The sequence below is a fragment of the Simochromis diagramma genome, unplaced genomic scaffold (assembly GCF_900408965.1).
Source record: "Simochromis diagramma unplaced genomic scaffold, fSimDia1.1 OVJJ01000302.1, whole genome shotgun sequence".
NCBI classification, from domain to species: Eukaryota; Metazoa; Chordata; class Actinopteri; order Cichliformes; family Cichlidae; genus Simochromis; species Simochromis diagramma.
Window position 1 is genome coordinate 14894204 of NW_024386792.1, and position 14613 is coordinate 14908816.

Here is a 14613-nt window from a genome sequence, read left to right on the forward strand (position 1 = left end):
CAGTCACACGTTTCTCTCTGGGTGGGTCTACGTGTCTGGAGTAACATACTTTTTCACTTGCTCACATATATTGTATATTGTGGTTGCACCCAGGTAACAAACTGTAGCGATACTTTCATCTTAAACCTCAAGTGAGCTGCTGTAAATGACGCATAGACAGGGGTCATTTTCCTCTATATCAGGGGTGGGGAACTCCAGGCCTCAAGGGCCAGTGTCCTGCAGGTTTTAGATGTGTCCTTGATCCAACGCAGCTGATTTAAATGGCTAAATTACCTCTTCAACCTGCCTTGAAGTTGTCTGGCAATGAACTAATCATTTGATACAGGTGTGTTTACCCAGGGTGATATCTGAAACCTGCAGGACACCAGCCCTTGAGGCCTGGAGTTCCCCACCACTGCTCTAATTCATCATGAAAACTCCTAAAAGTGTTTTTAAAATGCTGATTTTTATTTGTGGCAATCATAACAGGAAGAATAAAAAAAAGTCTGCTTTATCCCAGCGTCCCTGAAGAGCATGACAACACTCGTGTTTATTTTTTACATTCAAGTTTTTATTGACTTTGTATGTTTTTTGAAAACATATACTTAAACCTGTATAAGAGGGGAAAAAACAAAACAAAAACAAACAAAAAACACAAGAAAAATGCTGGTGTGCACCCCTGCCCTTAAAACACTCATGTTTTTTAGTGACAAATGCCCCCTGAGCAGGGAGACAAATGTCTGCACCACAAATGCAAGACCTCGTGGAAAGCAATCATTAAGATTCCTCGGGATTAAAGGTCAGGCGTTTCTCCGGATGTCAAACCTGCAGTTCACACACATCCTGCAGCTCATTTTGAGCCACATTAATTTAGCAACTGTGTATCTGTATACCTGTAAATTCCAAACAGCTGAACAGAGAAGAAACAACAAAGGCAGAGACACTGCAAGGGTGTGCCAGCCTCTTCAGTCACCTTACACACAGCACAGCTGTCTGCTCATAGCTTTGATGGTTATTCTAAATTCTGGACCTCTCTTGGAGGAAAATGCGTAACACAGAATGTTGTTCAACAGTTTTAGCCTTTGGTTTTGTTCTGCAGATAAGCATTCATCTCCACCCCATAAAGGCTTAAATATTTTCAGTCTATTCTAAATAGTACACATTTCTGAAATACCACGGTAACAGTGCGCATGTGTGGGTTGGGGGGACTTTTTACCACGGAATATTCTTGGTTAGAAGATGGGGAGACCCCCCCCACCCCAAAAAAACCAAACCCCACTGATGTCAGATCGAGGTTAATAAACACACCTATATCATTATTCTCACTTTTCAGTGCACAAACAAAGTAAAGCTAAACATTCACACCCTGCTCAGGCATCCAATGCACTCCCACACCCTAACACAGGAGCAACTGAACACACACACACCTCCATGCCTACCGTCCTCAGAACACGTCAGTTTAATAGCAGTTCTTTAGCAATCAGAAACTATGCCCGATCAAAATAAATACAGCCAAAAAGAAAAATGTGAATGAAGAATGACAAAAACAGCATTTGGTGCAAATATACTTTAATTACCAGGCTGGAAACTACATGAAATCATACGATCCCCTCATTTCATTACTCTCGTCACACACACACAAATGTTTCCAGCATCTACAGATTATAGCTATTTTGTTTTCCAGGCTAATCGAGGTAAAGTGCTGGAACTGTTCCAGCCCATCCATCTTACTTAGCGTAAAAACACTTGAGTAGGGAAGAGGGGGGATGAAGAGAAAATTAAGCACAAAAAAAAAGTTAAACATGTTAGTGAGACTGAAACTGTCCTTTCCTAGTGTTTCACCAAGTCTCACAGGCAAACCAGGTCACATAAAGATCAGGGGTTTCAATACATCCCGACAAATAACACGTAAAACAGAAAATCCACAGACATGTCAAAGGTGATGAAAACATTTTTGTAGTCCTTCCCATGACAGACAGACAGACAGACAGACAGACAGACAGAGGTGTGGTGTTGGCAATGCGATGAATGAAAGGTTGCTAACAGCTCCTTCAGTGTCCTGATGTCTGCCACTGTCCTTTGTAGATAAATACACACTGTTAAAAGCTTTACAGTAACAGATTAGTCTCATGAGCTGAACCTGCCGTCAACAAGCAGGTACCATTTGAATATATGTAGCAGAGGGACCTTTAAAGAGCTTTCTACTTCCAGAGAGAAGTAGAAAGTTGGACCTTTGACAGGATGTCAAGTTTGAGGGCAAGAAAAATGCAAAAAAGTACAAATAAACCAAGTAGCTAAAACTAAAGCAGGATAATACAACTGTCATGGAGGGAATCCCGCCATTATTATGACTGTAAATAAGCAGCCTCTTACTGCAGTGTGTGTTGTATGTGACTGCTTTAGTTCTAGCTGGTTAGTGCATCTAATGAACTGCCTGGTGAGTTTAGGCTCTAACTACCAAAGAAATAAAAACACTGGCCAATCCAGCTTCTTTTATTCAGAAAGGATCATTTCAAACTGTGACTCATAGCTTTGTCATTAGTCACGCTAGCCCTGTCCCAGTTTCCTGAATTCAGAGGCTGGGTTTCGAGAGGCTTTGGCGCAATGACGACAGAGAAGAAAAAACAGAAAACCACAGACCGGAAAAATTTCTTCTTGCGATTATTAAAAGTACATCACATCTGCAGATGAGGGACAGCTTAATGGACAACCCTACACCTTTGACAGTGACAGCTTTGTTTGTTATGGTGTGGTGCCCACCCACAGGGCACTTAGGAGGAACTGGATGTTGTACATGTTCGGATCCTCACCGCTACTAAATCACAACCAAGTGGAACAACTAAAGGACTAAAGGTGTACTCACACTTGTCCTCGTGTGCCTGCACTCAAAATGTGCTTCAGGCCCGAGTATGTTTCTGGAGGTTATGCTCTAAAGATTTTCTTCCAATTTTTCAAACATCTCCTCTCCACTCAGAGACACGTGCTACAGTTCACGTTATAGAGTTTAAAGTTAAAGACAGGCACACTTACAGTGAAACCTTGTTCTTTGACATGCCTTTATTTACCAGTGATTTATTGGTTAATAACTGAGATGTTGAAGCAGCCTTTCAGCTACGGACCCATGGCCACCTGTTTTCTTCTAACAGGTACACACCGGTCAAAACAACTGAATGCTGGGAGGAGCAGCTCAGTGCGAGTACACTCTTAGGCACCTGAGCAAGCTGACATTTCTTGTCCCAACACAAGGCCTTGTGGCTGTACAGTGTTTATGAGGATTTTTATGCCGTCAAAGCAACAAGAGGACAAAGATGGGCAAAGATTAAGAGGACAAACTTTAGTTTGTGATGACTGATGAAATCATACAGATGATTACAGTTTGGTCAGCTATAGGTCTTGTAATTAATGTTGAGGCTGATGAGATCAAAACATATCTTTTTGTTTTTAGAGGGCTACAAAAAATGCAGAACAATCCATTTACAAAAGGAAAAAAAAAAAAAAAAACGCAATATGAAGGCGCATTTAAAACACAGGAGGGAAAAAATTTAATCTTTTACCGTGAGATTGACAGCTTGACTTCACTCATCAAAACCACGGCATATTAATGTGTTAAAAGTTGCCAACACCTCCATTGCTCAGTTTAAGGAGGGAGCCTGTATGCTGTGAAGCCATGCAGGCTGATACGATTACTGAAGCTGGATGTGGACTTGGGTCATAGTGCTACTATTTCATTAATCTTTCCGAGAAGACTATATTGACTCCGTCTTCCTCAGAACTGCCAACTCCAACCCCTCTGCACATAGGCACTAAAAATTAAACATAAAAGACAAACTGAAATGATTCTAACTAACAGCTGACCCAATTCTGGCTGGTTGCAGTAAACTCTGGGCCCTGTGGCTCTCACATGGAGGTTGAAGTGTGGGTTTAGGTTTAGCTGCCGAAGCCAAAAATGCCCTTGATGTAGCCAGTCAGACCGCCCTTGCCCTTCTGTTCCACCTTGTCATCCAGCGGTGGGAAGGCCACATGGTTAAGAGCAAGGTCAAAGAACAGAGGCTTGCAGGGGATTGGCTGGAAGTCGGGTGGGAACTGGACCAGACTGGGCTGTTTTCCGACGAGACTGGGGTCAAAGCGGAAGGTCTCCAGGTGGTCACAGAGGGGCTGCGTGAAAAAGAAGTGAAGAGATGAGAGCACTGGAATCATAGGGAACAGAAAGTTCAGCTAAATGAAGAAATAAAATAAAAAAGCAGCAGAAAATGGAGTGATGACTACCCCATCAAACTGCATTTCTTGTCATAAATGTTAAAATGGCAGATCACATCAAGCATGGACAAAAATTAAAATGATGAGATTAGCATATGTGCAAATAATCCCTTGCTGCTCCAAACACTCATTTTCCAAAAAGAGGATATCCCTAATCTCAGCTCTGTCTGTTAGAGCACAAGCCCCGCCCTTTGTTCTTCAAATATTGTGTCTGTGATGGGCAACCAATCAGAAGAAAGCTGGCCTGACGCGAGAGAAGCAGAAACTGCTTGCGTTAGGCCAAGGCCAGCATGACAGATAAGATTTCGAACTTTGACTCATGCAACTAAAGCTACTGCAGTGCAGACTGTGACAGATCCACTCAAACTTATTCCAGTTATTGAAATTCCTAAAAATGAAGTTTTATCACAAAAATAGATAAAAGTTAAATGACATCATCAAAACCACTTTTAAAGTTTTTATGTTGCAGTTTGTGAGACGCAAATATACAAATTAAGCTTCACCTCGGCTCTTCAGGAGTAATATAACCGATAAGTAATTAATCCACAGAGCTCGTTTATTTTATTCGTACAGACACAAACGTGCAAGAACCATGTGTATGTGTACGGCTGTAGTGTTGAGCAGCCTGAGGCTTCCTCCTCTTACCGTGTTGTCTTTCACCAGCTGCTGAGGAACTTCAACTATCTCGTCGGTGTCTGAAACACAAACACGTTTCTTCAGGACTGTACAACAGAGAAGACGACTGCTGGTTTAACTGTTTAACGACTTAAAGGCTCGCACCTAAAATGGCAGCAGCTTGAAGTGAGTATTTTTCAGCGTTGACCTCAGCAATGAGCTCCTGGACATCGGGGAGATCCTGCAGAAATTCATGATGAATGTAAATTAATGTAGCGCAGTGATATTTTTGTTAAACTTTGATGTACTGTGTGTTTGGGTCTTATTGCATTTTTCTAACAAACAACATGGTTTGCTGCACAGTTACTTATACTAACCAGCAGGTGATTAAAAATCTAGCAATTTATTAGTGTTACTTAGAACAGATTAGCAGGCATCTGCATCTTTGTGATCCATAAAGCATTTTAAATAACATCTATTTGTCTAAATATAATGTGTTGTAAATAACTAAAATGGCAACCTAGATAAAGATGAGGCTTTGAAAAGAGGCCTCCACAATGAGTAACACCATGACTCATGTTTGAGGTGTGTGTGTGTGTTTGCTTGCATGTTAAACCAACCTTGAGGCTGTTGTTGAGGCTCTTGGCCTTAGATTGGACTTCCTTGGCATATTTCAGCACCCTTTCATACAACACCAGCGCCTCACTCCACTTCTTCACTAACACATAAGACTGGGCTATAAAGAAACACCTGCAAGAGGTCAAAGAAAGCAGCTCATTAACAACATGTGGGTTTATGAACTGCAGAAGCTTTCATGGAAATCTGAAATGGAACAAAGCTTAGAGATACTTTTCACATCAGGACGCAGGTGTATTTGCGATTGTAAATACGACACTTGTTGCACTGTTTGAATTTCAGCTGCATTGTTTGATGCAGAACATGTTGAAAACCAGGCACAAAAACACTGACCTGTAGGCCTTGTAGACCAGGGTCTTCAGGGACACCTCCTTTTGGAAGGTGTGGTCATCCTCCAGACCCTGCAGGGTTGAGAGCTCTGCCAGACTCTGGATAGTTGGAGGAGGTGGTGGTGCGGGAAAAAACAAAAACAAAAAACACAAGATGCACATCATGTAACTGTGGTAACACAAACATCAGGCTGTACACCTAAGACCTTTGCTTTTTCAATAGAACCACACAACTTGGAGACAGAACTTGATAACAGGACATTCACCTGCAGGATGATGTCATACAGGCGGATGAGATCCTGTGGACGGGGCCCCCTCTTGTTCTCGTCGGCCTCGGGCTCCTTCAGTTTGGCCTGCAGAGTATGAGCCATGCTCTCATTCCTCTTCACCAGTGTACACAGCTTAATGTAGGTCAGGTAGCTGGGAGAGAAGAGCAGCAGTGATTATTCACTTACGACGTGCGATCCCTTTAAACTCATCAGGTCTGTAAACCTCGGCTGAATCAACTGCAGACATCGTCAGGAACCATTAACATGCCTCACAGGCGCTCTGCAAGTTGAACCAGACTCACCCGACACGCGTTCAGCCTAATGATGCCCCGACCTGACAGGTTTATACATGTCTGTCTATCAAAAGATGTTAGAAGTTGCTAGTAATGTTTCCAAACAGCCAAATGTTCTCCGATTTCATCCTCCCAAAAGTGAGCATGTGTTTGTAATTTCACAATAAACTGAAGATCTGTGTGTTACAGTGTTGTCTGCATGAAGAGACGAGGAGGGAAAGGAGGAGGGGAATGATCAAAGTGTTATTGACTTACTGAGATAAGCAGTAAAGCATTTAGCTGCAGCTCTAATCCTATGACTGACAAACTTAACAGAACCAGGAGTAAAATTGAAGTACATTTTTCTTCCTTTTTTACCTGTGCAGGTACTGCAGGTTGGACACCTTCCCAGTGTCACCATCAGAGCTCCTCTCTCGCTGTTTCTACAGTGATAAAAAAATTGATTTACAAAAAGAAGAAAAGAAAAAAAAAGCTCTTTAATTATTCCCAGTTTCAAGTATTTACAAGCTACATCTTCACCACCTCTCATTCTTGTCAACATCACAGCTTTTCATCCTGCTGAATCTTACCGCCTCAGTCTTGAGCTCCTCTTTCACTGCCTGGATGGTGTCTCTGCACTCGGCCAGCAGGGTCTCATACAGATGTTCTTTGGTTTCCTCATTAGCTGCCTGAATGACACAAACAGATCCAAAGATGAGGATAAAGGAAAAAAAATAATGTAGAACTTACTGAATAGTAGAGAAGGAGGGAGACGGGTGTGTTTCACATTCTAAGCAGAGAAACGTCTCAGATCGTACCGGCACGGTCTTTACATTTTTTCATCATAGATTTAATGCAACTAAATGTCTAAGTTGGCAACAATGAGGAAAACCCAGGGGGTGAAGCCTATGTGTGAGGATGGCACATGCTGAAGATGAGATGATGTACAATAGATGACTCTGGAAAGTAAAAACAGAGTACCTATCAAAAATGCAGGTTCAGCAGTAACACGACACACTGAAGGCACTGAAGCAGTTTTTCAGCCTCCAGTTTGGCTTCCGTGTATCTCCTTACTTCAATTCAGCTCTCTGTACAGGTCAGCTAGGAACATACTTTAACACTTTCAGTTGCTTTTCTTCTGCTTTCTTGTAGCTACAAAGACTGCTTTCAGCTAAAAGAACACTCAATACTCTGAGGCCATCCTAGGCACACACAGGCAGAGCGGAGAAGGGGAGGAAGCAGTCGCGCCTCTTAAAATGCAGACTGAAAGTGGAGATGTTCACAAATCCCTTTTATGCTTTTTGCAGAATAACTTCCAAGCAGATTTACGCAGCGATAGCAGCCATTTAACCAGACTGATGAGATTTGGCTGAAACTTGATCAGATCATAAAAGGTTTCTACCAGATTGTGCAGACGTATCTCATTTAAAACGCCATCAAGCAAACATTTGATGCATGTAACAGTTTTAGTACTTTGATACAAAGAGCAACAGTTAAAGCAGGAATGCGACTGACAAACTCGGGGAGAGACGCAGGTATGTGGCCCAGCAGGCTGCTGATGCATTCCTGCACATAACTCATCAGCAGTTAAGACACTGTATAGTTTCAGGGTTCAGGTCTTTAAGAATGACACGATTGTTCATCATCTAAGCCGTCTTTCATCGCCACACTAATACAACAGGCCTGTGTTAAACTGAGATAGTTTCAGAAAGATGCAGGATGGGTTTTACTAACACTGGAAAAAAGCAAAGTGTGAGCAATAAAACAATTACAGAAGGACTGATCACTCATAAAAATATCTGTTTTAAGTATTTAAAAGATTTTGTGGATTACATTACTGTGTCTCTGTTGTTGCGAAAAGTTGAGAAAACACAATAGAGGAATGTTACAAAACAATTCCTTGTGGTGGCAAACCTGATAACAGATTGTTCACAAGCCTTCTCTCTCCCACCCAGAAAGGTGATGCTGCTACGCGTTTCACACTTGTGCCAACACCCTAGTAAGGCCTAGAACAGCCAGTTCTACCTGTTGAGCATTCTGTGCTGTTCGGCAGGAGGGCTGGATGGATACACTGGTTAGAGGAGGAAACAGCCCTTAAACTAGGGTTGACATTTGGCCCTACAGTGTCTCCCGTCCCCTGAGGCCACAAGCAGAAGAACAGGTGCACATTGTGAAGCTGAAGGTGCTAGAGCTATGACACAATATAATGTGCATACTATGCAAAAATCCTTTAATTGTGACCAATAAGAAAAGCCAAATGTGATAAAAACTGCCAGCGCCGCAGTTCTTCTCCACACAGTCAATCACAGCCACCTTTAACCGCCTTTTATCCGACAGTCAGACCTAAAATGCTCCATCTGAAACTAAAATGAGCTGCTGGGTGTAGCCCTGCATTCATGTGCGAGGTGAAATGCGTAGAATGCAGTTGTGTGATGAGAGCAGCTGCATGCCTGAGACCTGAGTGGCAATGGGTGTGACAGGTGTGTCTGCAGGGTGTGCTGAGTACTCGGGCACAAAACAGAAGGAATGAGCTGTGGCGACAGCGAGGGGACATGTGATACTATCAAGAACAGAGTGCCACCTACTGAAATTTTAAGGAACTGCACTGAGTGCTCTCAGGGTTGTTTTATGGTTTTATTAAACTGTTTTAATGCTTGACGAGTACCCGACAGCCTCCAGCAGGATGAAAGATTATTTAGTTAAGAAGAGACTTTTATGCTTTTACTTATTTCCTCTCATATATTCACTTTTACTGTACCGGACATTCACTGAAAACATGCAAAGGTTTTGGATATCGAGCTCATCTATATCAGGGATGTCAAACTCATTTTACATTGTGATCTGTTTACATACTTTGATCTTAAGCGAGGCGGACAAGTGAAACTCCCTTTGCTGTCATTGTAAACAAGTGGAACTACACATTTAATCAATGAGACGCCTTAATAAAAGAAAAAGCGTTTTCAGTACATGATAAAGAAATGCCGCTGTAGTAAATTAAAGAATCTGTCAGCACGACTCTTTAGGCTTAAATTACAGAAAATTAATGTGTAAAATTACAAAAAGTTCTAAAACAAAGTGTTAATTCACAGAAATTTTAATTTTACTCTGAATTCACTGAAAAAGAATCATAGTTTCTTTTATTTCTCTTATAGATAGTGAAAGTAGTCATTTAATTGCTTTACCTATCACTTAATTGTGTTGTTTTAGTATGAATGGTCACATACGAGGTCTTAAACAGATGGAAAAGCTGCCAAACTTATGAAAATATAGTTAAAACACTTAAGACATTTTCCAAAGCAGTCCAACAGGTAAGACTGGAGCGTCTGTACCCAGGAATTATGTTTGTCACTACCTGATCTATATGCAAATAATCCTTGTAAGCTTAAAACTCAAATCAAGGCCCAATTTAAGAATGAAAATATAGAAGTGGGCCTGAATTTGGAAGTGAAAACAAAAATAACAGGCTCCCCTTCTAAGGATATAAAAGGCATGTGGCAGCGGAGAATAAGAAACAAGGTTGAATTCATTAAATTAAAACGTTGGCATTTATAAGCAGTCTAAATGGGTCATATGAGCACACAGAATCAGTGTTGTGATAAATACTGGGTAGTCTCTGATAGTAGCTCTGCGGGAGGCAGTCAGGAAACATAGGGAGGGGTAGGGCTGCTCGATTATGGCAAAAATGATAATCACGATTATTTTCACTGAAATTGAGATCTCGATTATTTGACGATATTTATTTAACAATAACAATGTGTTGAATAATGACTTTAAAGATTGTCATAAAATAATATAAAATAGTGTGCAAATACTGATAACAGTGCAAATGTTTGCAATATAAAAAATAAATGAAAAATGTAAACATCTATGTTTAGTGAACTTTGCAGTGTTGCTCTGTGGTGCAGCTACGACACTGTAGCAAAGTTTACACACCATGTCTACTTGATCCACGTCTGACTCCACGAACCCACAATGTTTCCACACCACTGAAGTTTTTTTTACCTCTCTTTTCAACCAACGGCAGTCACTCTCCTCTCCAAATAACTTCTGCTTAGCTTTCCGAGCTTCCCTCGGGTCCTCTTAATCAGCGGTCCCCAACCCCCGGGCCTCGGACCGGTACCGGTCCGTGAGTCGTTTGGTATCGGGCCCCGAGAGTTGAGGCTCAGGTGTGAAATGTATAGTTTTCAGGGTTTTTATCGGTTTTCAGCGTTATTTTGTTATCGTTTTTATCGTTTACTCGGTTTTCCTGGGTCTTTTCACGTGTGTTATGAATAAACCTTTTTTTCGGTACCAGTACTAGTTTTATTTTGTTGTATTTATCCGTGATACCTTAAAGGCCGGTCCATAAAAACATTGTCGGGCATAAACCGGTCCGTGGCGCAAAAAAGGTTGGAGACCGCTGCTCTTAATTGTTGTGACACGTGTTCGAAATGCAGAGAGGTGCGCTCGATTTGCCACACGGAGCAGCGCGAGAGTAAAGCACGAGGGAGGGGCTAATAATCGGCTCAGTCATTTTTAATGATCGTTGAAAGCCCAGATCGTAATCGTGATTAAAATTCGATTAATTGAGCAGCCCTAGGGAGGGGTAATGACCAGTGATGAACACGATTATATTTGTACTACAGAAGGAATCTATTCACTTATTGTCTTTGAGTCAATGTCTCTGCAGTTGTTTCCATTGTTTGCAGCCCAAGAGACATAGAAAGGACAACCAACATTAGGAGGTGCAACAACATGCGTTTCCCACTGAGTTTGTTTATATGCTTAAAAACGAAGGAATGTGTGAGAGGCTGACCTGAGCGATGGCGGCCTCGTTGTCTGCCAGACCCAACAGGAAGACGCGAGCCTTGTCGATCTTCACGGGCACCGTGCGTCCTCGCCACTCCACTTCACTCATAGTGGCCGCCTGCTTGGTTCGCGCCTGAGTAATCAGTGCCTTGAGGGAAACAAAACAAACACTTCTGGATGTAGTACACAATTACACAGCTGTGTAATATTCTTGTTTGGTATGTGCTCCCCTCAGCAGTTTAATCATGAATTACAGACTGATTAACAAAAGTTTTACCCCTTCGTGTTTACCTCTAGTTTCTCAGCCATCATGCCACCTCCTCCACCAGTCAGCCTCATCTGCATCAGGTCATTGATGGCATTCTGATCACCTAAAATCAAATACAACCAGGGAGTGAGTGTGTGTTTGTCAGTGTGCAGAGGAAGGACTGAACTCAGGATTGGTGTTGTGCATCAACAATGACACTGAGAAGAACGACTACAGCAATGCTGACCAATATTGTAAGCGCAGTAGCGAATGTTGGGCGATATCTCGTCTACACGCTGGCGGTACAGAACTGCCAGGTCCTCAGTGAAGGCACTGGCCAGCTTCTCATAAATGGTCCTGACAAGACAAAAGTATTTATCAGTGGTTTTAAAAAAAAAAGTGAAAGAAAAACAAACAAACAAGAAAACCTCCCATTATTAAAAGAAGAATTAAAAAACAAAAAACAGAGGGCAGTAATGTTAAAGCTCACTTGCACTTGTTGAAAGCCTCCATGGCTTGTTTCCACTCCTGCAGCTCAAACTCCACCATTCCAGTCAGGTATGCAGTGTAGGCCTGAAATAACACCACAACCCATGATGAGGAGCTCCTCTGTTCCTTCCCTCACCACACTTCATCAACAGTAAAGGTGGGAATCACCAAGACTCTCCATGATGTTATCACAATATTTCACTCGTGATATATTATTGTGATTTAACATTTTTGTGATATCTGCAGTAGCAAGTACTACAATTTATCATCTTCTTTCAACTCCAAATTATGTCTCCAAAGTTACAGTTAAACTCATTTTTTTTTTCTTTTGTTGCAAAATAAGTACACAACACTGTCACTAAAGTTTGCTGTAGAAGTTGCCGTAAGACAGAATCAGTCTGCTTTGAGCCTGATATCAGTCTGCGATGGAACAGTGTCAAGTTGGCAGTTACATACATGGAAATCTGTTGTCTACGCAGACAGAAATGACCCTCTTTTCTACAAGAATATAGCCAGAATACAATCAGCTCACTGACACAGAGTCATTCAGACCGCTGCCAATCTGTCTGCATTTATAGATTAGAGAAAGCAATTATTCACAATCCTCTGCCAATTTCCCTGAATAACTGCAGTCAATCCAAAGGCACACTGCAACTGTTTGCAGAAAGGCTGCCTCCTCCAACCTTTCAGCCCTCTTGTTCAAAGTATTCCAAAAGTATTTTATTGATTAAAATATCAATATTTGGTGTCCCTGTGTAGATAAAATATCGTCATGAAATATTCTGCACTGTTTTTCTAATTAACAGTGTTGGAAGTTCTCAAATCTTACAGTTGAAAGACAACAAATCGAAAAGTTAAAGTTATTCATCTCTGAGGCTGGGACCTCGCTGCACATCCACTTGTTATTCCACACACCTACACGGGTCAGTTAAGATGAATTTGACCTGTGTACCTGTGCCTCCAGTTTAGTTTTGGCGTCCACACGGGGGCTTTCGCAGAGCTTCTCCAGCTTCTCACTGTGCTTTGCAGCCTTACGTAGTCGTGACAGAAGGTGGAAGCGCTTACGTGGCTCCGTATTGGCCTCCTGCTTCAACTGCATGGCGTAGCTCCATGCACGCTCTGCTTCCATCAAAACCAGCAGAAGATACCTGAAAAAAGGTGGCATAGCTGTATAAACAGTTTGTTTTTTTTATGTGAAAGCATCAAGCCGCTGAACTGTTCCACATCAAAGCAAAGTGATCTGTTTAAGTGTTTCAAACGGGAATTTCCTTAATGTAAAGGTTCCCAAACCAGCAGCCAGTTAACTACACGTGAATGACCAGTTAAAATTATCTAAGTCTAACCTGTTATCAGAAAGCATTTCCACAGTGACTTTCTTCCCAACAAACTTGTGTCGGTTTCCCATCTTGAAGCCAAGAGTCTTGCGGAGGCGCCGCAGCCTGCGGGAACAGTAGCCCCTGGAAACAGACAAGGATTTTTTTAATTCTACATTACAATAAATGAAATACAACATAGACAAAAAAAGTCACCACGAAACTTAATATGCAGGAAGATCAAAGAACATAAATTATCTATCACTATATCTTAAACTCCACAAATATGAAAATGTGGCGAAGACAGCTGGACATCAAAAGCTTTGAGTTTAACTTTAATCCACACCTGTTCCATTTAACTGCATTAAACCATAAATCTGAGTCCAGTATTGTGAACAGAAGTCTCATGTCAGTGTCTTTACATTGGGTGGAAAAACTGCTGCACCACACACAAATCTCCACCCTGTAATGTATGACCTGAGCCAGCTCACCTGTATCTCTGGTAGTCTCCATGCCTGAGGCCGTGCTGCTGCTGGGATTCTTTGATGATTTGCAAGACTGAGATTAAACGTCAAGGTACAAACCTTATGTAACCATCACACACGTTACTCTGAGGGGCAGTTTACCATTTATTTCCAAGCATGAACGTTTCAGTTTTGATAGCAGTCATTGTATGCAAGCACCAAGACAGGCTGTTTTAACTATTGTAACCGCTAATGAAACTCAAAGATGACATCACATAATAGCTAGCAATCTTAAAATATGTCCTCAGACCCCCAAAATAAATTGTGAATACATAAAAATCCCCATTTACCACTGACAGCCTGCTTCAGTATGACACGTAGCCTAATAACCGCTAGCTTATCTTCCAACTGAGTTAGCTAAAAGCTAACGTTAGCTTAAGAGCGTGAAAGATGCTCGCAGAGGGAAAACGTCAAAGAGCACGTGTCGTGTTCTTAAGGATACTTTCCAGTCCGAGTCCTCCATCCGGTAAGTTTTCTTTATTTTCTTCCATTAGGGAAACTTTAGCGTCGTTTTGCTTGTCTGCGGCCATCTCTACACGCTAACAGCTAAGCAGCACACATACACACATGCCCAGTCAGAGGTGCAGCCAGGGACCAATGAGTGCGCAGGGAGGGGCAAAGGGGCAAACTTCGCGAGACTTTGCTGATGTGCCTCATGATTCAATCGATTCATACGCCCCACCGCCCCCGGAACAACAAATAAACAAAAACAATCTAAATAAATTAAAAATAAAAAAAAACTTTTATTCTTCTTATTATCATTATCAATACAGCTACTGCTATTAATTATAATTAGAATAAATTATATCATTATAAAATTAAACCACCCCTCTTTGCCTTTAGCTTCCTCCCACAGAGCAAGTAACATTAATAATATTCAGAGGTTATAAAGGGA

The 14613-nt window shown here is 41.7% G+C and overlaps 1 protein-coding gene across 1 annotated transcript; it reads right to left on the minus strand.

Annotated features, from left to right (window-relative positions):
- Positions 1–1531: 1531 nt before the first annotated feature.
- Positions 1532–14334, minus strand: srp68 (signal recognition particle 68). Its single transcript, XM_040024762.1, has 16 exons — positions 14161–14334; positions 13686–13752; positions 13225–13338; positions 12834–13029; positions 11883–11965; positions 11640–11749; positions 11437–11516; positions 11153–11293; positions 6948–7046; positions 6736–6800; positions 6083–6236; positions 5821–5915; positions 5472–5601; positions 5017–5092; positions 4882–4931; positions 1532–4134 (listed from the first exon to the last, which is right to left on the minus strand). The coding sequence occupies exons 1-16, from the start codon at positions 14246–14248 to the stop codon at positions 3907–3909; spliced, it is 1776 nt and encodes a 591-aa protein (XP_039880696.1). The 5' UTR covers positions 14249–14334; the 3' UTR covers positions 1532–3906.
- Between the last annotated feature and the right edge of the window lie 279 nt (positions 14335–14613).

Coding starts and splice junctions, on each gene's coding strand:
- srp68 (XM_040024762.1), bottom strand. CDS start 14,248: ATGGCCGCAGACAAGCAAAACGACGCTAAAGTTTCCCTAATGGAAGAA. Junction 13,030..13,224: donor GAAATGCTTTCTGATAACAG/GTTAGACTTAGA, acceptor ACCTTTTTTCAG/GTATCTTCTGCTGGTTTTGA. Junction 7,047..11,152: donor ACGAGGCCGCCATCGCTCAG/GTCAGCCTCTCA, acceptor TGTGTCATTCAG/GCAGCTAATGAGGAAACCAA.